Source organism: Camelus ferus, chromosome 5, assembly GCF_009834535.1.
Source record: "Camelus ferus isolate YT-003-E chromosome 5, BCGSAC_Cfer_1.0, whole genome shotgun sequence".
NCBI classification, from domain to species: domain Eukaryota; kingdom Metazoa; phylum Chordata; class Mammalia; order Artiodactyla; family Camelidae; genus Camelus; species Camelus ferus.
In genome coordinates this window covers 56,955,258-56,976,214 of record NC_045700.1, presented here as the reverse complement: position 1 = coordinate 56,976,214, position 20,957 = coordinate 56,955,258, and the positions used below count along the sequence as shown (strand labels likewise).

The 20,957-nt window shown below is 36.6% G+C and overlaps 1 protein-coding gene across 1 annotated transcript in view; it reads right to left on the bottom strand.

The window, feature by feature from the left end:
* The window catches only part of FAM171B (family with sequence similarity 171 member B), a 59,334-nt gene that overhangs the window by 17,231 nt on the left and 21,146 nt on the right, over window positions 1-20,957 (bottom strand). Inside the window, exons 2-3 of the mRNA XM_032479884.1 lie at window positions 5,725-5,958; window positions 908-1,000 (exon numbers count right to left, since the gene is read on the bottom strand). Of these exons, the coding sequence (XP_032335775.1) occupies window positions 908-1,000; window positions 5,725-5,958 (327 nt within the window). The remainder of the gene's footprint in view (window positions 1-907; window positions 1,001-5,724; window positions 5,959-20,957) is intronic.

Sequence of the window (20,957 nt, the reverse complement as noted above, 5' to 3'; positions counted from 1 at the left end):
CTCCCTCAGTAAACTACTCCAAGACTAATTGAGCCCTCGTTTAATTTTTTTCAAATGATAGTATTAGATTCTTTTTCCCCAAACATTAGGAATAAATCAGATAGCTTCTGAAAATTAAGAGAATTTCAAAAACATTCTTTTTACCCTCACATTGATCGGACCCCACTTTGAAGTTGTCTGCCTTTACCAGTCATCCGTATTATACTTTAGTTCTAAACATTAATTCCCCAAAAGAAAAACAAAAAGGAAAACCACTGTCATTTATAAAGGTTTGACATAATGTTCAGTAAGAGTCACAACATGGGCTTTCCCCTAAGGACTAGATAAGGGAGGTAAGGATGAAACTCTCATCTTTATGGTTGGTTAAGCAGAGCTCGAGGACAGAGCTTGAATCTGACACCAAATAAGGTGTCTTCCCCAGGGATGTGCAAGTGGGGCAAATCGCATCTGAAGAGCAGATACTTCATCCCCCCAGTCTCAAGCCTTCCCCACACAGGCAGCAGATTAGTGTCAGAGGCAGGAATGAAGGTGACCTGCAAACTAGAAAGCCCCAAAGGGCTGCGTCCCTTCCCCAGTTTCAGCAACCACTAAAGTCCAGCAAGAGGTGGGATTTGGAAAGAAGTTCAAAAGCTCTTTCCAGTATTTGAGGTCAAATGTTCTATTGAGGGTGGCTAAAATAGGAAAGAAGAGAATGATTTCCATTACACACACACTCACACACACACATACGTTTGATAGTGAAATAAGAATCAGTTCAGATCAGTTTATCTTCAGTACTAATTGTCCCTGATCAATTTAGATTTTTCCCACTTTATCATCAACATTGATTCATTAGTGAAGTATAGTTATACAATATAGTCACTTTTAAGTGTTTACTTGCTAGCTAAGTAAGAAGTGGTGTACTTACCAGCTAATTTTCCAGTAATTAAAACAGTGTCTTCAAATAGCCATATATTTGCTTGGCTTTGCGGGAACAGTGAAAGTGTAACTGATGAATATACTGTGAAAGATAACACAATTACAGTATTTTATTAAACATGGAGGGAAAACCGGAACAAGTATAGTTCTGTTCCAGCAGGTCCTAAAAATGAGGGGAAAAACAAACTGTGTAATGGGAAAAGCAATTCAGAACAAAGGAAGTATGCATGTAAAACATGATGGAGGGGAGAAGAGAACATAACTAAGTGAGAAGATTGGGCATCACTATTGTATTTCACTGATCTTTTATTTCATACGGTAGTTTGTACCAAGGTGACTAACCAACCCCAGATATACAGGGTCAAGTTAAATGCTTGAACAACCCCCTGCTATTTTCTCTATATGACTGTTACTTGTTTCCTTCTTACAATTTTTAAAACCTTTTTTTCTTGGCCCCCTGATGCAAGGTTCTCTGAGATCAAGAGTACATCCCCTCTTCTTTAACTTCCTACACAGGGTGCAGTGCTCTTCCTCACACAGTGTGGTTTGCCCAACAGACGGAGTTGGCAGAGGAGGAAACAGCTTAACACACAAAATGACCCACAGGCCCCTGTTAGTCACAGCCAGGATGGGGCTGAACCGGCCTGAGGGAGTGAGCCCCTGAAATGCATAAGCACAGACCGCCCCGCAGATAACTCAGTTCTTTCAAGATCAGAAGCAGGAAGCAGGGACAAAAGGCCATCATTTTATAAGCAAGAACAAATCAAATAAGCTTACCAATCCTGCAAAAGAAAAATGTGTTTTGACGGGTTACCTAAAGAACGAGTTCTCATTCATCTCTCACCTCCATGCGATGTATTTAAATATCAACAGAAAGGACAGAAGATCCCTAAATAACTTAGGAAAGGATAAAAACACACGTGCATGGGAGTACTTCTAATATTCTGCGATACTTCAAAGAGCCGAAAAGGAAATGTGGAAAAGGCAGGGTAAAACCTAAAAAGCATATAGTGACGTATGGATAGATGTAAAACAAAATACATTTTCTTAAGTAGGAAAAAACACTACCAAATGTAAGCGTAATTTTAATTGAGAATACATGAACATTTAGACTGACTACTGGATTTATTAGATTGAAGAGGGCGTGGTAGGGCAGAAGCTAGGTCCTTTAGAGGATTATAATCAGGGCATTATCCCATATCTGGTCACTTTCTTAGTCATAGGTGGGTTACAAGGGGCAACCCAGACAGCTTTTCAAGGTTATTAAACCTGAGGTGAATCAAATCTCACTAAAACTTACATTCAAATTTCCTTTTACTTAAAAAAATGTTTCTGATTATAAAAGGGACGTATATCTACTCTGGGAAAGGTGAGAAATACAGAAAAGGAAAGAAGAAAATAATGGTCATCGCACCATATCACAGAGACAACCATATTAGTATTTCAGTGTAGCTCTTCCTGGAGTTGTCCTTTGATTTTTTTAAAAACTAGGGAGTATGATTGAGTATGATAGTTTCACCCTGCTTTTTCACTTAAGATAACATTGTAAGCATTTTTGTACCAAAGTAGAAACTTTTCATAACACTTTCAAGGTCACACATTTCATTTCTTAAATTATCAAGATTCACTTAACCACTATGCTGCATAATAGTGTATATTTAGATTGTTTCCATTTTCATTATTACAAAATATTTAAATCAACATCCTTGTGCGCAAATGTCTGTCTACTTTATCTCTATGTTTGTTTTTAGGATAGATTCCTAGCAAAGATTCTGAAGATTTTTAAGCCCTTGACACTCATATTTCAAAGCTGTTGTCCAAATAGTATTGCTGACTTCTGGTTCCACCAACACTGTTTGAGAACACCCATCCTGCCTCACTTGTCAGTACTGAATATGTCCACTTTTTGAAAGCTTTTCTAAGGTGAAAAATCTAAGAAACATGGTTTGTTGCTTCTTTTTGTTTGTTTGGTGTACTTAGATTATTTGGAAGGTAAAACATTTTATATTTATTAATCATTTGTATTTCCTGTTTTGAAAGTTGCTAAGTCATAATTTTGTCCATTTACTTTACTTAGGCAGGGCCTTGGTATTTTTTTATTGTTCTGTATGAATTTTGCATATTAAGAATATCATTCATCATTTCCTATATTTTTCCTAACTTTTTTATTATGCTGAAATCTACCTTTTATGACATCTTTCATTGCTTTTAAGTTTAAACAGACCATCCTAATTTACAAAATCAGTTTATATTTAATGATTCAATTTTCCACATTTGAACTCTCTGAAGCAATATATTTTAGAATATGTATCCAAATTAATTAACTCTAAATAGTTAACCAAAATATCCCAACACTACTTATTGAATATTCAGCTTTTTCTCAATTATTTATAATGGCATCTTATCAATAGATTATATCTTTATACATACTAGTATCTGATTTGTACCACAGTTCAAATCATAGTTCGGTATCACAATTTTAATTTTGTAGCTATAAAGTATTTTAATCATCTGGAATAGCAAATTACCTCTAGTAAATCTTCTTTTAAAACAGGATTCCCAGGTATTTTTACACATTTATTCTTTAAGGATTATTTTGCCAAGTTTTTTTATTATGCAGTAAATCTGTAAATTAATCTGGGAAGAATGAAAGTCTTTTCAATATTCAGGCTAATAAAAAAAATATGATATTTTTCCAGTTATCTGGTGTTTTAGCTGATTTGGGGGGATTTTGGGGTTTTTTTTTAGGTCTATCCAGTAACATTTGGTACTTTTATTTTCCCTCCACAGTTACTTCACTTTTTCATTGTTAGGCTTCCCTACGTATTTTGTTTGTTCTTGCTGTTCTGAGAGGGACTTTTTTTTTCATTATTTCTCCTAACTAGTTATGACTTCTGGTGTCTAAGAACTTCTACGACAATGTAAAATACAGACATCTGTGTTTAGTCTCTTACTTTACTAGGATCACCTCTAATGTTTTATACTTAAGTGTGATTTTAAGATACTTGACAATATCTTTGTGGTCCTAGTCTTTAAAAAGTTTGTTCTTGGTTAGGGTGAACTTATGAAATGCACTTCAGACAACTGTTGATATTATCATAGAGTAGTAGTTCTCATTTGTTCTACTACTATGACATACAGAATTATTAAATTTTCACACACATTTGACATCCTTGTAGTCCTGCAAAGAAAAATCCTACTTGGTCTTAACAGCATGCTATATTTAAGTACTGGTGAAATTCTTTTTTTACTATTCTGATCTGGATTTTTGCACTTAGAGTTATAGGCAAGATTGGCCTGTAGGGGTGCGTGTATATATGAGACAGTATGCACACATGAGGGCATTTCATTTTGTATCACCTCTGTTAGGTGTCAGAATGAAGGCGTTACTGATTTGGTAAAATGATCTGGGGTACTTTTTCTTACAGCCTTTGCAGTTATCTTTACCTGGAACATTTTACCCATGGTTATTATTCTGCCTCATCTAAAATCAATATAATCATTTATATTCTCAAAATCATTCATTTTACTGATTTAAAATTACTGCCAAATTTGATAGATTTTTTATGATTTTTAAAGCTTTTATGTATTTGTCTTTTCTTTCCCTCATTTTTTAGATTAGCTAGATATGTGTGTAATTTGCTGAATGAACTAGCATTTTGTTCACTATTTTTTCCCAATCTAATCTTTATTATTTCCTGTTTCCCATTTTAGTTGGTTTCTTCTTTCATTGTTTTTCTCACTTTTGTTGGATGAATAGTTATGCTTAATTTGTCTTTTAGGAAAATGAAAGCATTTGAGATCATGAATGTACCTCAAACCCATCCCTACACAGATTTTCTTGTCATTGTTTTATTAAAATTTTGTTCACATGAATCTTACTCAATTATCTAATTCATTTTTCATTTTCTTATTCTAAATTTAAACAGTAGTTCAAGATTCAAATGTTCCCAATATGAAATTAAAATATCTAAATCCTAACAAGAACCACCACAATAAAAAATTTAAAATTTTAAAAAGACTGATTATCTAATGTATTATCCTTCCAATCAGTCAGGCTTGTATTCTGGCACCTTGTATGTCCCATTCTTTCCAATGTCCAATTAGTCGGTATACTAAGTCCTACCAATTTTTTTCCAGCTTTACTGAGATACAAGTGACACCTCACGTCATCTAAGTGTAAAGTATATACCACGTGATGATCTGACGTATGTGTATGCTATGAAATGATTACCCCAGTAATTCCTCACTCTTCCCCAAGTATGCCCGTGGTGCTCACCTCTCCTCTCCATTTCCTCTCCTCCATCAGGCTATGGCTACAGTCCACCAGCACAGCCCCAGCTTCATAGCCAGGCTCCCTGAATTCATTTTAGCCCCGTGGTTAGCCTATTTAGACACTATCAAATAAATCCAGTTTCTAAACAACTTCCATTCATGTGCTCAAGAACCTAAGAGAACAGCTTTATTATAATCCAAACTGTTTGTCTCATCTTTTGAGAATGTCCTTTTGTCACCTGGCCCTTACTTTACGTAGCCCATCCCTCTTCCCACTAAGCCCGTGGGCGTGGCACGCCCTTCAGTGCCACACCAGCCTTGTAGCAGAGCACAGCCCTTGCTCAGGATTCCTTCGAGCCCCTGTAGAAGGAAAACGGCCTTCATGTTTTCTTCAGACTCACACTCCTTTCTAACCTTATACTAACTTCACACAGATAGTCTCCATTTCAGTCCACCAGAACAAGATATTCCCAAAGCAGAGATAAAAGCCATTGGCATTTGGCAAAGGCAAAAAACCGTCTAAGGGCTTACTTGGCATTCTCCCGGTGTTCCAAGGCAGAGAGGTCAACACGTAGCCATCTTTGTAAGCAATAATGGTTAGGCTGAGTCCTAGTTTATAGGGCACTCTTATCAACACTGCTCCGTTGTTTTTCGTCACGGTGGAATTTGTCTTCGTGTAGTTGACAAACACTTCTACAACTGCTTGACTCAGGTACTGACGACTGATGATGTCATTCACCTGGACTTTCAGCATAAATACAGACACTGGAAGAGAAAAAAGCCAGAAACGGCAGCACATTAGATCCTAGAAAGCGAATGTCTCTATACTTTAAGGTGTGATTTAAGACATCGGAACAACAGTACGACTTTTGAAAAACTTAGGAAATACGTACACGTGGATGTATAGAAAAAGGTGTTTAAAAACATTCCAAATTCATTACTCTTTCTAAAACTGAATAAATTCAAATTTATTATTAAGAAGGCACAGAACTATCACTCCATTTTCTCTGCCAATTAAAAAGAAGAGAAGTGAGAACAGTGAATAATGGAAAGACAGTTTCTCACTTTAGGAAAATGATTTTTACTTTGTGTCACTAATTTCTAATATCATCAAGTTATATGGATATAATACTAATTCAAAATACAGTCAAAGGTCTTAGAATAAAATGCCATCGCACTAAACCCATTAGTGTGTGGCTAGCTCCTTTATTTTGTTCTGCAGTCTGGAAAGCAGGGGATGTGTTTCAGTGCCAAATTTCAAAATATCAAAACAAAATCTCAGATGGACCTAGAAAATATTATGCTTAGTGAAATAAGTCAGACAGAGAAAGATGAATTCTGCATTATATCACTTATATGTGGAATCTAAAAATAACACAAGTGAATGTATATGAACAACAGACTCACAGATACAGAAAACAAACTTAAGGTTACCAAAGGCGAGGGGACAAATTAGCGGTATAGGATTAACAGATACAAACTACTATATATAAAATAGATAAGTAACAAGGGTATATTGTACAGCACAGGGAATTATAGCCATTATCTTGTAATAACTTATAATGGAGTATAATCTGCAAAAATACTGAGTTACTATGCTGTACACCTGAAACTAATATGGTAAATCAACTATACTTGAATCTTAAAAAACTTTCTCTAAAATATAAAAAGCATTATCCATTAAATGTATAACAAAACATACTAAGATAATAAATTGAAGAAAATATGAATTAAAGCTTGTTTCTACTTAAACCTCTAGCCTTGCAGATCTTGACAATGTGTTCATGAATTTACCCATGGTAATGTCTGACTACAAAAGAACTTTACCACCATGGAAATGCCTTTGCAAAGCCTGTATCACAACACCTTTGCCAAAGATGCCTTCTCCTCCACTATAAATGGACTCACCAGCCATTCCCTAAATGTATGATTTTGGGTAAGTTACCTACCTCAGTCCATTTGCTCATCTGTAAAATCAGAAGAATAGTAGCTACTCTGAGCTAATAAAATAAAATAATGCAAATAATGTACTCAGTACAGTGGTTGTCAAATCAAATGTCAGTATTATTTACAACAAAAATTATTATTCCATAATTGGAAACCACATCACAAATAGGAGTACATCAATAAGAAACATCTCTTAAGGATCAATTATGCTGCTATGCATTTGTATAAACCCACTTTTTTCGATAAAATTTTTAACAAGGACATCACGTCAGGTAAAAAAATCCTAGTCAACATTGACTGTGTTGCAATATTGCTGTAAAATTGTCATATCTTACCTATTCTTTCTTAAAATAAGCTAGACTTTCAGTTGCTTTGGGACCATAACAAAGACATTTAAAACACAAATAGGACCATTGTAATAACTGCCCAGTCCTAGGGAAGGTACCATCCAGCAAGTTAGAAAATGGTCCTGATCCTGTTAAGAATCTAACAATGAGGTTAAATGTTATCCAAACAATTCTTTATATAGTCAGACACAAACACATTTTTGTATATTTCCTCATATACGATAATAATTAAAGCTCTAATAAGAACTCAAATGTATTGAAGGTTAACGGGCCAGGCATTGTGTTAATTTTTAAGTGCGTCATTCCACTTAACTCTTCAAAAAGAACCCTCATTAGAAAGATACAATTGTTGTCTTCATTTTATATGTTGGTAACTGCGGGTTAGCAGGTTTATAAGTCAGCCGTGGAGGAAACAGGACACAAACTTGGGACAGTCTCTCCTCAAAGCTTGTGCTCTTACACTATTGCTTTACAATTGCCTGATTATACTCTTAAAAGCTTACTCTTAAAATAAGAATAATTAACTGTGGGGGAAAAAGGAAGGATTAAATCCTATAGAGTCATACCATAAAATGAGGTTCCATTAGTCTGCCTGAAAAACTGTTAATTTCCCGGGCAACAGTTTTATATATATATTCAAATGTGAATATGGAAAATAGATTACAGGGCAAAACATAGATACCTGATGTTCATCCGCACCTCCACTTTCTCAGCATTATTAACAATAGAAAAAGCCTCGTCACAGGTTAAATTATTTGAGAGTAGTCATTACTGTCACTACTGCTGATAGGAAGATTCAGGAGCGTCAGGTACTGAAAGGTCAACTAAGCCCTGGGCCTCAACTCCAAGTGATCCTCGAACTATTTAACTTTTCCCTAACATACGTTCATCCCATTACTATGTTTTCACACTAAAATAAAATGATGTTTCTAACAATTTTACATCAAAATGTGAAAAAGGGCTATGAGTAAACCCATGTTCCTGGTTCCAAGTTTTATGTATATTATCACAAAAATCTCAGTATACCTTTGCAAAATATGTAATATCAAGTCCATTTTACTGATGAAGAAACGAGAATGCAGACACTCGGGCCATTAGGCAAAATTCTTCAAGTCTCAGTTATTAAGAAGCTGTGACAGCCTTCAAGTGTTCCCCAACCATGAAGGACTCCAAAGCCATTTTATACCATATTACAGTGAGTCTTGGGGTCATGCTACTTAAGTCAACTCAAGAAATGTATGATTGCAATCATCATGGAGAACTTACATTGTTATATAACATCAATTATAAAGAAAAATGTATCCGTACACACACACTGATGCCCCATAGCATGGCTTTAAACTCAAATGGGAAACAACTCTTGATTAAAAGAAAAAAAACAGGTTGGAATAGATACAGCATGATGGTCTCCTAAACCAAATGTCCTTGGATAGTTTTTTTTGTACTAGGTGGACCTATGTGTAGAGGACAAGTACCTGCTGCTCAATTCAAAATACTTCTTTCAGCCACTTGCCTCTAATCCCCTAGACAAAATTTTTGAGCCACTGGCATAAAGCATCTAACTATGCGGGCCAGTCTGCCAGGCCCTTGAAATGTGAATACAGACACCCAGAGGCCAACAGACGCTGGAGCAGAATCATTATGAGAGGCTATGAGCTCCTACCCTCTGTGCTTCCCTGTGCTTCCTTGGTCCTTCTGCTTCGGGAAGCTGGGTCTGTAAGCTCCTCCTGCCAACCTGTGAGCTGTATCAAAATCCCTCCCCCAGATTCTGCAGCCAGAATTGGGTTCTGCTGCTTGCTTCCAAAGCAAGTACCTTAAATGACATAAGATACAACTGTAAATATAGGCTATTTTACTTAATAAGATATCCTATTTTTTAATAAGAGAAAGCAAAGAAGGAAAACATAGTGTACCCAAAATATGACAAACCATATAAGAGGAAGACTGCACACAACTGAAAGATAAGGGAATTAAGATTCCTTTTTGAAATTTGGTAATGGGTCTTATTCAAACTGAATGTATATACAGTGGCTCCTTTAACATTTTCAAGAATGGGACTCAGCAGGGAATTTTTATTAATTCATTTGCTCCAAAGGTTAATTTCAGAAATTCTCAGAGCCTTTGGATTTAGAGACAAATTCCAATGTGTAGTAATAGCTTAAGCTAAATTCATTTTTAAAAACTCTGCATATTCCATCTGTTTCATCCTTGTAAATGTACAGTTGCCAAAATAAGACACCCTAACACCTCCTGGCATTCTGAAGCTGGATTTAATTCACAAAATGTTTTCCAAAAATGTTTTCTAATCCAGAATGGGTGATTTTATTTTTTCACATGTAATATAATGCTAATATAATAAATTTGATAAGAAAACTGAATATCAAATTCAGAAAAAACAAATTGGAAAGATCAAATCTTGGCTATCAAAATCACAGCCTCCCTCTCTGAGGAGATCCCCTATATCTATCTGCACCTCAGATAACCTAATAGACGTAAGGCATCAAATAGGCCTGACCAGCACCGTTCTCTCTAGCTCAAATGGGAAAAAAACTAGTATTTGTAATAATAATTTGTCATACACACACATACACACACACCCTGCTCCCTCAGGCCCAGAGCTAGAAACTTTATACATGTTGTCCAATTTCATCCTAATACAAACCTGCAAGACTTCCCCTCATTTTAAGTCAAGGAAATTGAGGCTAAAATTAAGCAGCTACTAGACTACAGGCAGGATTAACAGGTTTATCTCACTCCAAGCTCCATACCTTTTACTCCATACTCTCTCTCACTGGAAAGCCTTAGGACTTTGGTTTTCATCATATTCACTAGCTTACTTATTTCCTCTCAAGCAGTCCAGAGAAGAAAGTGCCATTTGCTGACCCTCTGAGCCATTCGTCCACATCCCTCAGTCTGGTTTTTCTGGCCCAGCACAAGCAGCCGCAGAAACAGCATTAAAATAAAAATTTAAAAAAACACAAAATCTTGGCTGAGAGCCTGATTACAGCAATTAAAAAAGCATGAACAGCTCTTCTTCCTCTAAAAGTTATAAAGAACTACTTGCCATGACTTAAACAGGATGCTTCTGACTTCTGTGATGTCAACTGTTTGATCCAACAGCACTGGCAGCCAGAACTAATATATATATCCATAACAACCCCCCTCACTAGCTCTCTTCTCCACAAAAATACTTTGGCATTTAGACTGGGCAGACTGCATGATTAAATATATGATTTTCAACCAGAGGTGCTTTTGTCTCCATAATCTACCTACTCTCCTCCATTGTATTTTTCAGCTTTCCATGCACATATTATTTTCTCTGTCACTTAATTATAATCATTATGCCCTGCTCACATAATCTTCTTTTCAGTATGTCACCATTGGTCTAAAAATGGTTCAGTATCAAATGGTTTCAACTGTACCCTTAGAAAACATATAATCTAAATGTTGAGAGAAACAAGTAAAAATAAAATACACATCCATGAGCAAAGTCCTGAGGTTGCTGGCAAAGATTTGACTATTTCACACATGGTTAAAAGCATTAAGCAGTGAGAATTACTGAAATTCAAAAGACTACTAAATAGGTATAAAGAAATGTTCTTGAAAAAGCATATTAAAATCAACACTATATTATAGTTTTGCTGTAGGATATAGTTAGGTAACTCAAAGTCCAGAAAGTGTTAAAAAAAAAATACTGCTAGCTATTTATTTGGTGACATCTAGAGCTTGAAGTGGGGTGAGCTGGTAATTACAACCCCACTTCTTTTCAAGAGAATCTGACATCATCTTATTATATTGTTACTTTTATGTAGGTTACAACTGTTCCCACAAACTATTTTCAGATTTCTCCAGAACAAAAACTAGCCTACTTCTTTTCAATTATGTTTCAAGCATCTATAGTAACTTCATTTAATACACAACTTTTTCCTCTCTAGGAATATAATGCTAAAAGTATACCAGGTATATAAAGTTTATAAACAGATCACAGATAAAATTTTTGAAGTAAAATATTTTAACAATGAAATAAATTTGTAAAACTTTATTGAGTTTTACAAACTTTAACTTTATTGTGAAATGTTTACCTACATTAATTCATTTGACAAATGTTTATTGACTGCCTACTTTTGGCCATATCTGCTCTAGGCAGGCACTGGGGCTGCAAACACGAATAAGACCCATTCTTACCCTGAAGATTCTGAGGAAGCAACATGGGAAAAAATGGTACTACAGAAGCATACCATAAAGGAGGTTTTTAAAAGGCAATATCGAAATAGACAAGAGAAGAAATTTCCATAGTACTTAATACACTTAATGTCTATGAAATTATGCAGAAATTAATTTAGAATCAATAGGTATAATGATTCCTGTAAGTGTCAGCCTCAAAGACACCTGCACTCCCATGTTCACTGCAGCACTGTTCATAAGAGCCAAGACGTGGAAACAACCTAAATGTCCATCAGCAGATGAATGGATAAAGAAAACTGGCGTAAACATACAATGGAAACTTACTCAGCCTGAAAAAGGAAGGTGATTATGCCATTTGCCACCCAACAACATGGATGGAGCCGGAGGACATTATGCTAAGTGAAATAAGCCAAACACAGAAATAAAATAATGTCTGATCTCACTTGTATGTGGAATCGAAAATAGTCAAACTCATAGAAGAAGAGATTAGAATGTTAACTGTCAGAGGCTGAGAGGTGGGGGAAATGGGGAGGTAATGGCCAAAAGTTGTGAGGTTTCAGTTATGCCAGATAAATAAGTTCTAGAGATCTATTTTACAGCAGAGTGCCTACTGCTAACAATACTGTACTATATACTTAACGTTTCCTAAGGGGGTTGATCTTATGTTAAAGTGTTCTTATCGCAAAATAAAAATAATAATAATAATAGGGCAGGAGGAGACTTTGGGAGGTGATGGATATGTCTGTGGCCTTGATGGTGGTGATGGTTTCACAGGTGTATACTTATCCCCAAATTCATTAAGTTATATATATTAAATATCTACAGCCTTTACATGTCAATCATACCTCAGTAAAGTGGTTTTAAAAAATAAGTATCAAAAAACATCGATCTACTATCTACTTTGGAATCAGCTCACCTTATTTTTTGAACAGGAAAAATGTCAACACTTTGAGTTCAGATCTCTAAAGGGCCTGCCCATTCATTCTCTTCCGTTTTCCATGATCTGAATTTTTGGTTCATTCCAGGGGTGACTTTATGGTGAGACCCCAAAAGATGCTATGACCTAAATCAAACTTTACTGAGGGCATTCAGAGGTCTAGTTTGTTCTCCACCTACCATTTTCATACAAAATATTCAGTCGCAGAAATCTTAGCACGGAGCTAGCTATAAAGATATCTTAGGATGTAAACAGAAAACATTTGGTTCCAAATTTAATTGCCAAGGTATTTAAAACCTTTAGTAGAGACATAATCATGGTTTCACTAAAGAGAGTATCAATTATTTCCCAACTCTTCAGCCTAGTGTTCAAAATCTGACATCTGGCTACCACCTCCCACCCGAGCCTAATTTCCCACTAACCACTCTTTTACCAGAGATCAGCAAACTACAGCCTACAGGCCAAGTCCGACCTGTGGCCTGTTTTTTAAATAAAGTTTTATTGGAACAGTGCCAGAGTATTCATTTATGTCTTGCCTATGGCTGCTTTTGCCACAACAGCAGAGGCCATGTGGTCTGCAAAGACAAATTATTTACTCTCTGGCACTTTACAGAAAAAGTTTGCTCATCTCTGCTCTATACTGTTACATAAATGGATCACTGCTCACTGTCGAGACCAGTCCACTTCCCTGCCACATTATTCATTTCTTTCTTCTATCTGAAAAGCCCTTTTTAAATCTCTATCCATCAAAAATCCTAATCGATCCTTCAAAGTTTAGGTCAAATGCCCTTCTTTAGATAAATCTGCCCTTGGTTGGATGGAATCTTCTCTTCTGTACTGACTAGTCTGATGGTGCATGATATGTTGTGGCATCTGTTTCACTTTCTGTGTATTTGTCTTCTCCATGAGAATAACCTTCTTGACAGCCAATATTGTTTCAAATTCAGCCGTGTTTTGCCAGAGTTTAGTTAAGGGGTTTCGCATGTAGATGATGGACGAATGGAACAAGGGTGAGGAGGAAGGGAGGCAAGGTAAGAAGAGTAGGAGAAAGAAGAAATGAAGGAAGAGGGGAAGAAAAAAAGAGGATAGAGGAGATCAGAAGTGGCCAATCCCCGGGGAATTACAGCCAGCTTTCCAGCCCCAGTATTTGGTAAAATTTTGAGCTTAATCCCATAGTTGCCAGTGAGAAGTCTTTTACAGTATGACAGTAGCCACAAAAATAAATAAATATTAAGATTCCTTTTCCTTTTGGAAATTAATAGAAGTTTTCCGTATTTTTCATAAGAATATTTAACTTGGAAATTTTGACTAGAGAGCACAGAAGCAAAACTTGCTAAATAAATATAATACAACATTACTACAGCAAAGATTAGATTTGATTTACTTTCACTATTACAAAACAAAACTCACCAAGCAGTTTTACAGTTCTTTCCCCCAGGGTACCAGCACAATTTCCCTGTTTAATTAGAAGGAGGGCTGAAAGTTTAGAAAAGAACGAGGACAACAAAGGAGCTTATGAAAGAAAGGACCATATTATTCCACATCCTGTAAAGCAGAATGGAAAGGGCTTCCGCAGTTTAATCTTTACAGCATTTCAAATATGGACACACAGCCTCCTTCTTTTAAAGGGACAAAAGGGTGCTGAATCAAAGAAAAAGTTCAATAAATTAGAAAAGCCTCCTTTTCATTGCTTAAGCAGGAGATTTGATCCAAAATTCTTATTGGCTTTGGAGTTTAAAAGGAAAACAACAAACAAAAAAAACAACCTGTGCCTGTTTGAAGTATTGCACTAATATTCATCACAGAGAAAATGTCAAATCTGAGAAGAAATTATAGACAGAATAAGGACATGATCTCCAAAGGTGAAAAATGTTATGGAGCAAGTGAAATACACATTTTCTCCACCAGGACCAGAGGCTTAAATCAGTGCGATTCACCAAAACTAATGAAAAGGATACCATAAAAAAAAAAAAAAGAGTCCTTATAACTTAAGAACAAGCACACTGCAGACGACTCAGTAGGGAACAAACGAGAAAGTGAGCCATTAGTACTTGGACTCAGTCCTTTCTGCCGACCCAAAGGGCCCTCTTCCTCAGGGGAAATAAATCAATCTGATAAATAAATCAACTCCTAAAGCATGCTGTCCAAACTTCCTACATAGGCATTTCTCATCCTAAGCTTTATCTTTTCTTCTTACTTTTCCATCCTACCTCAGAATCACATTTATTCAGTCACATTCACCCACCATGCATTAATTAAGTACACTATATATGAAGGCACTAAGTGTGGAGTGACAAGAAGCTACAGCCCAGTGGCCTCAGAGATGAAAAGGATGGGAGGAAAATACGAGGGTTTTTTTTTCCTGAGAAAACAGCACAAAAATTTAAAGACTGATAAAAGAACAATGAGGTTAAAAAGAATACGTGAAGGCCCCGCCAAAAGCAGGAATGAGTGAGCTGAGAAAACGTGAGAAGTGGATCTTCCTCTTGGAGGAAAGATGGGAATTGAGCAGCCCGCCCAGCGAGCACATGCTGACCGACCTCGGCTCCTTCCCTCAGGAAGGTAGGTCCTTGTCTGATGCTGCGCCCCACTTTGTCTCTGGGCTTCCTCCCCCGCCCCCACTCCATCCTCACCCCGCCTGATCCACATCGGCCCCTTGCACTTCCCTGAACCAGGCTAGTGCCTCCTCCTGGGTCTCTGCACAGGCTGTTCTTTCTGCCTAGAATTCTTTTCCTCCAGATATCCAAATGGCTTAACCTTCTCAAAGTCTTTGTCAAAATTACACTTCTCATGACTCCTACCCTCCCAGTCCTTCTTAGGCCCCAAGACCACTTTCAAGTTCAGTGATTCACCAGAAGAACTCACACCACTCAGTGCAGGTCATACTGTAGGACTTATTACAGCAAAGGGTAAGACTAAAAACAACAGGAAGAATAAACGCATCTGCCAAGCCCAGAGAAGTCAGACATGAGCTTCCAGGTCCATCTCTTTCTCGATTTACGTAAGACACAATTCCTCTCTAGCTGCGAGTTGCAGGGACACATGCAAGGGTGTCACAGGGGTGCTGGTCCCGCAGACACATCCTTGTTATGTAACCAGCTTTGGTAGCTGAAACACAGGACCCCAGCTTAGATACCAGGTATATATCATAAACTTACTAGCTAATCCTGAGAAGCCTTGACAAGCTGGAACAGGACAGCCCATTGCTCTGGGCATACAAAACATCATCGTTCATTAGTAACATACAGAACATTCCAAGAGCCTAGTCCCAGGAACTGGCCAAGGAACAATCCTGGTTCCAGGCTCCCCTGGAGACATCAAGGATTGAGCAACCACTCTCCCCACATCCTAAGCTATTTTTTCCATACTACCTTCTTTAAGTACTGTATAATTTACTCATTATATTCATTTTCTGTTTCCCCTACTAGAATGTTAGCTCTATGAGATCATGAGATTTTCCATTTGATTTACTGCTGTATCCTCAAATACCAATCTTTATTTTTGAATGAATGATTGAATTAATGAATGAATTCCTTATTCTGAAATCATAAAGTGAGACTTTGGGCTCAGAACCACTTAATAATTGCAAGGGAGGATGCAAATGTGTGAGATGAGGTAGACAAGCCTTACAGTGGGGGGTGGGACAAGGAGATAATGTGTAAGCAACCATTTCTGTGCACAGAACTTTTGTAAGTTATATACTTTAAGCAAAGTACAAATTCTTTGATTCTTTACCAATTCTTCCTTCAATAACTTTCTTTAACAGATAGGTTCATTCTTGTGATGTTGAGAAGGAATTTCAAAAGCAAGATTAGGGCCACCATTGTAGCTTTTCCTTAGAAAAGCAATTATATGAAGATTAAGTTCTACTAATTACCCAATTCTAAATAATTGGAAAAAACCCTCTAGCATATCACCAAGGAACCAAAATTGAAGTTTACAATAAAAATGGAAACAAATAATATGGGTGAAAACAAAAGACTGCCATAAGGGGAAAGACCCCACTTGGGGAAATAATTAAAGAATTTTTTAATATAAAGTTGTTATAACATCTATTTCACATAGACTTAGGTTTCTTAATAAATTGCTACTTAAAAGGAATAATCCATTAGGAATCTGTGCATAGTAAGTATTTTTCCCCTAGGTATTTCAAATATATTAACAATGATATATGAGACAAGAAGACCTTCAGAGAACCAACAATCGCTGAATGTTACCTCTCATGAATGTATCAGTGGAAATCAGGTTAGATGAGCGAGCTAGGGTATAATAACCCCTTGGGGATGAATTAAGTATGAATTACTTGAATTGGACACAACACTCCAGCCTCTTTGGCAATTTAATGATTCAATGTCCTTAAGTGTTCCTAACTTAGTACAGTTGATGAATGAAGTCTAGAAAGGACTATGTCATACAGGCCAAAGGGAGAATCAAGCTATTGCTATTTATATAATTAATATCCTAAAGAGTTTGAATTACCAAACTAAAATGTCCCCCACAAATAAACCCCCAAAATATTCCCCACCAAGCTTCTAAAAAGGATGTAATATCCCCAAAGAGCAAGTAATTATAAAGTGTGATTACTATTTTGAGCTGCCAACTCTAAACCAGAGGACCTGGAGCTGGAAAGAACTCATTGCTGGAGCCCATGTTAGCACATTTCTCCACAATGGGCTTTAAATTAGGGTCAACTGTCCACACCAACTGGGATGGCCAGCAGCCTCCACCTCCTGCCAAGGGAACAGTCCAGCTGTGTCCGAAGACTGTCATCTCCAAGCCCCATGCAACAGGACAGCTGATTTCTTTCTGTCCTGCAGCAGGGAAGTTCTCTTTACCATCGTCTGTGAGATGCAGTCAAATCTCAAAAACATCTTAGAATCAAAGAATACAGGACTGTAAAGTACTTATTATTACAGTGCCTTGAATCCAGTTAAGTGCTTTTTTTTAAGTACCTATTTTTAGTGGTTCCACATATTAATGCTGCAAAGAAATTCCATGATTTCTCTGTTAGAATGTATGCATAGGCTTAGCAATTGAATGTCTAACACTAACAAAATAATCAACAAAAGGTTAGTCAACAAATCCTCTGCTGTGACTAAAACAGAAAAACATCAAAAGCCCAAGATTTGGGGCCACAGTTCCTTAACTGTGCTCGAAGTCACCAAAGGTGACACTACAAACTCACAGGGCTGCCAGAAGATAGTTTAAATTTTCATGGAAACACAATGATACTAACTTCTGTTGGACACCACACTAGCTTGAGAGAGTCCATAATCCAACATCCTCTAGTCAAATCAGTGACATGACATCTTTGTAAAGTTGAGTGTTCAGTGACTGTTCTGATTAAAAACAACAACAACAAAACACTGCATAAAGATGAACATTGAACAGGAAATAAAGATGGCAGTGTTCAGGTTAACTCCAAGGTCTGAGAAGCTATACAGTTTTTAACAGACAATAACACATCCCATTAAGTAATTAGAAAATATGTATTAATTTCAAATGACTACTAAGTTGCTAAAAGATGCTGTCTGGCTAACAAAAAAAATTACTGAGACACTTAAAGGCTGTGAACCAAGAAAGTTTGGGAGTCTGGGTTTGAGCAGTCATTTTATGCTACACATTTTTATTAAGCACCTACTGTATGCAAGATTTGTACTTTACTAGTCACTGTGAGTGATACAAAGAAATGAGTTGCCTTCAAATGTGTACACGAAAGAGTCAAATGGTAAAAGAGTGATAGTACCAAGAAAAGTACACATAAGATGTTTGAGAGTTAAGAGAACTGTGTGATTAACAATGTCAATCAAGCAAGAGATGAATCACACGTGAACGAGTGTACGTCTTTCTAAAAACTGCCTGTTCACATTGTTGTCCTAAGAACATTCCAGGAAACAACTGTTCTTTGAGAAAAACCACTTAGTATTGTAAACACATGTGTCTGCTTAATTATTTTCTGAATGTGTGACTGATCGCTTAAACAAATGCATGAAATATTAAATGAAAATCTTACAGAGCCTCAAGATTATCAGTTTGTCTGTGTTACTGTTGCTACCTTTTCCAGTATGAGCAACGCTCTTGGCCTAGGACAGCAGTTCTCAACCTTGTGTAGACATCAGTATTACCTGGGAAACTTCTACAATATTCCTAGGCCCCACCCCAGTCCAATTAAGTCAAAATCATTGCAGATGGGATCCAGGGAATCAAAGCTTTAAAAGGTCCCAGATGATTCTAAAGTACAGCCAAGGTTGAGAAACACTGACCTAAAAAGATAAGTATATCCCAAGGGGGTAGGGACATGACTTAAAGCCATCCTCTTCGATTCACTTGTTCCGTTTCTTTTAATATAAAATAATTTAAACTACTTATCTCTGAAATGGGCATGCACGTTTAATCCACGGCTTGCCTGTGGTCCCTCTTGCACGCCCCTAGAGGCACAAACACCCCCAGAGAATCAGATACGGGATACTGACCTGAAAGAAAGCTGACCTTGGTGGCTATGTCGATTAATACTTACTTCGTCACTGACACCTGCCATTTGCTAATCATTTATTTCTGTGTCCTTCTCACATTCAAAATACCTCCTTAGCTCAGGGTTTAGTTTCACTCATTTTTTAAATGTTCTATACAGATAATTTGGAAAATACATTGAAAAATAGATAAAAATTAAAAAATTTCCTAATCCAATTCCTCAGAAATAACTTGGATTCCACCCAGTACTTTTAAAAGCATAATATAAAAAATTGATTTACAAAATTAAAAGCATACTGTGTATGTGCGTATAATTGTGTATATGTTTATATAAGCATGAAGTAAGGAGTGAAAGGAACTCACCAAATTGTTGATATTGACTATACCAGCTGGGTCATAGGGTGATACCACTTGACTTGCCACTACATATGATGTGACTTACTACAGTAAGTGCATTATAAGTAGGAAGGAAAACAGAAAACAAGTGATCAAAGAATGTTATATGCTGTTTTTTCGGTTAAAATTGTTATTGTGGCAGGGAGGGTAACAGCTCAGTGGTAGGGCGCGTGCTTAGCATGCGTTAGGTCCTAGGTTCAATCCTCAGTATCTCCAATGAAAAAATTAAAAATTAAAAAAAAAATGAAGATTTTTTTAAAGATTATATTCTGAACATGTATCCATGCTATTAAATATTTTTCAAATTACCATATTTCATTACTGAAGAACATTCTATGGGTTACTAGCCATTTAACTAGTCTCCCATTAATGTATGCTTAGTCATTTCTAATTTCTCACATCTGCAAACAATGCTGTAATTAAAATCCATGTATGTATATCTCCATCTGAATTTTCAATTATTTCCTTGAGAGGAAAAATAGTAGGCCAAAAGTAAAAACTGTTTAAAGCTTCTTGATATGTATTATTAAAATGCTTTCCAGAATGTGATACCAATTTACAGTGTAAACATGAGAGTGTTCCATATTTTATTTTGCTGTAGTCAGTATATCAACACGACCGCTCCTGTCTCCCCAGAGAGTTACCATGAAAAATATTCAGTAAAGTTTTGAAATCATTTATTCTATTTTCCTTTTACTTTACCTTTCATTCTTCGTATTATGCGTTGTTTTTTTTCTTCACACCATCTTGGCTGAGAGAGCTTTCTTTTGAGTAAAATTAAATACACAAACAATAGTCTGACAAAGAGCCAATACCTGCTACCTGTTTTGTTGTTCTGGGATGGCATTGGTGAATTTATTGACTTTGTTCACATTAAATAAGATGGAAAGGACTTAATAAAACATCCTCTTTCCCTTTTTCAGAGGGCTTTCTGCTTGTTCTCTCCTTGTTCTCTCTACATGCAAAGTACGTTTAAATCAACGAAGAGAAAATGGAACTTATTTAGAATCTGCAGATACATGCTTCAGCATGGCTTTCAGAAAGGGTCTGAAACCTGTTGTCAGCCTTTCACTTAAGCCGATGAGACCCACCCTGCCAGGAAGGTGGTTAGATTTAAACAGAATGAATCCCAGCATTTTCTCCAGTGCTTCTCTGATAACTTAGTAAGCTGCAGCAATTTCCCTGTGATTAGACACCTGAAAGGAATACTGCCTGGTAAATAGAAATTTAGGTGTTAGAGCAACATTGGGTGCCTGAAGCATCACCACAGCCTGAATACCACAGCTAATGCCATAGACAGAGAGGCAATATAGTGGCCTGGAAATGTCAAAGAAAACGCATCATTCATTAATGTATTTTTTTCAGTGAAAAAAAAAAACATAAAATGTAAAGATCTTAAAAGACAAAGCAGTACACATTTTGTACGAAAGAAAGGTCCATACATAGCATCACAATGTTTTCCAAAATTCCGATTTAATTCA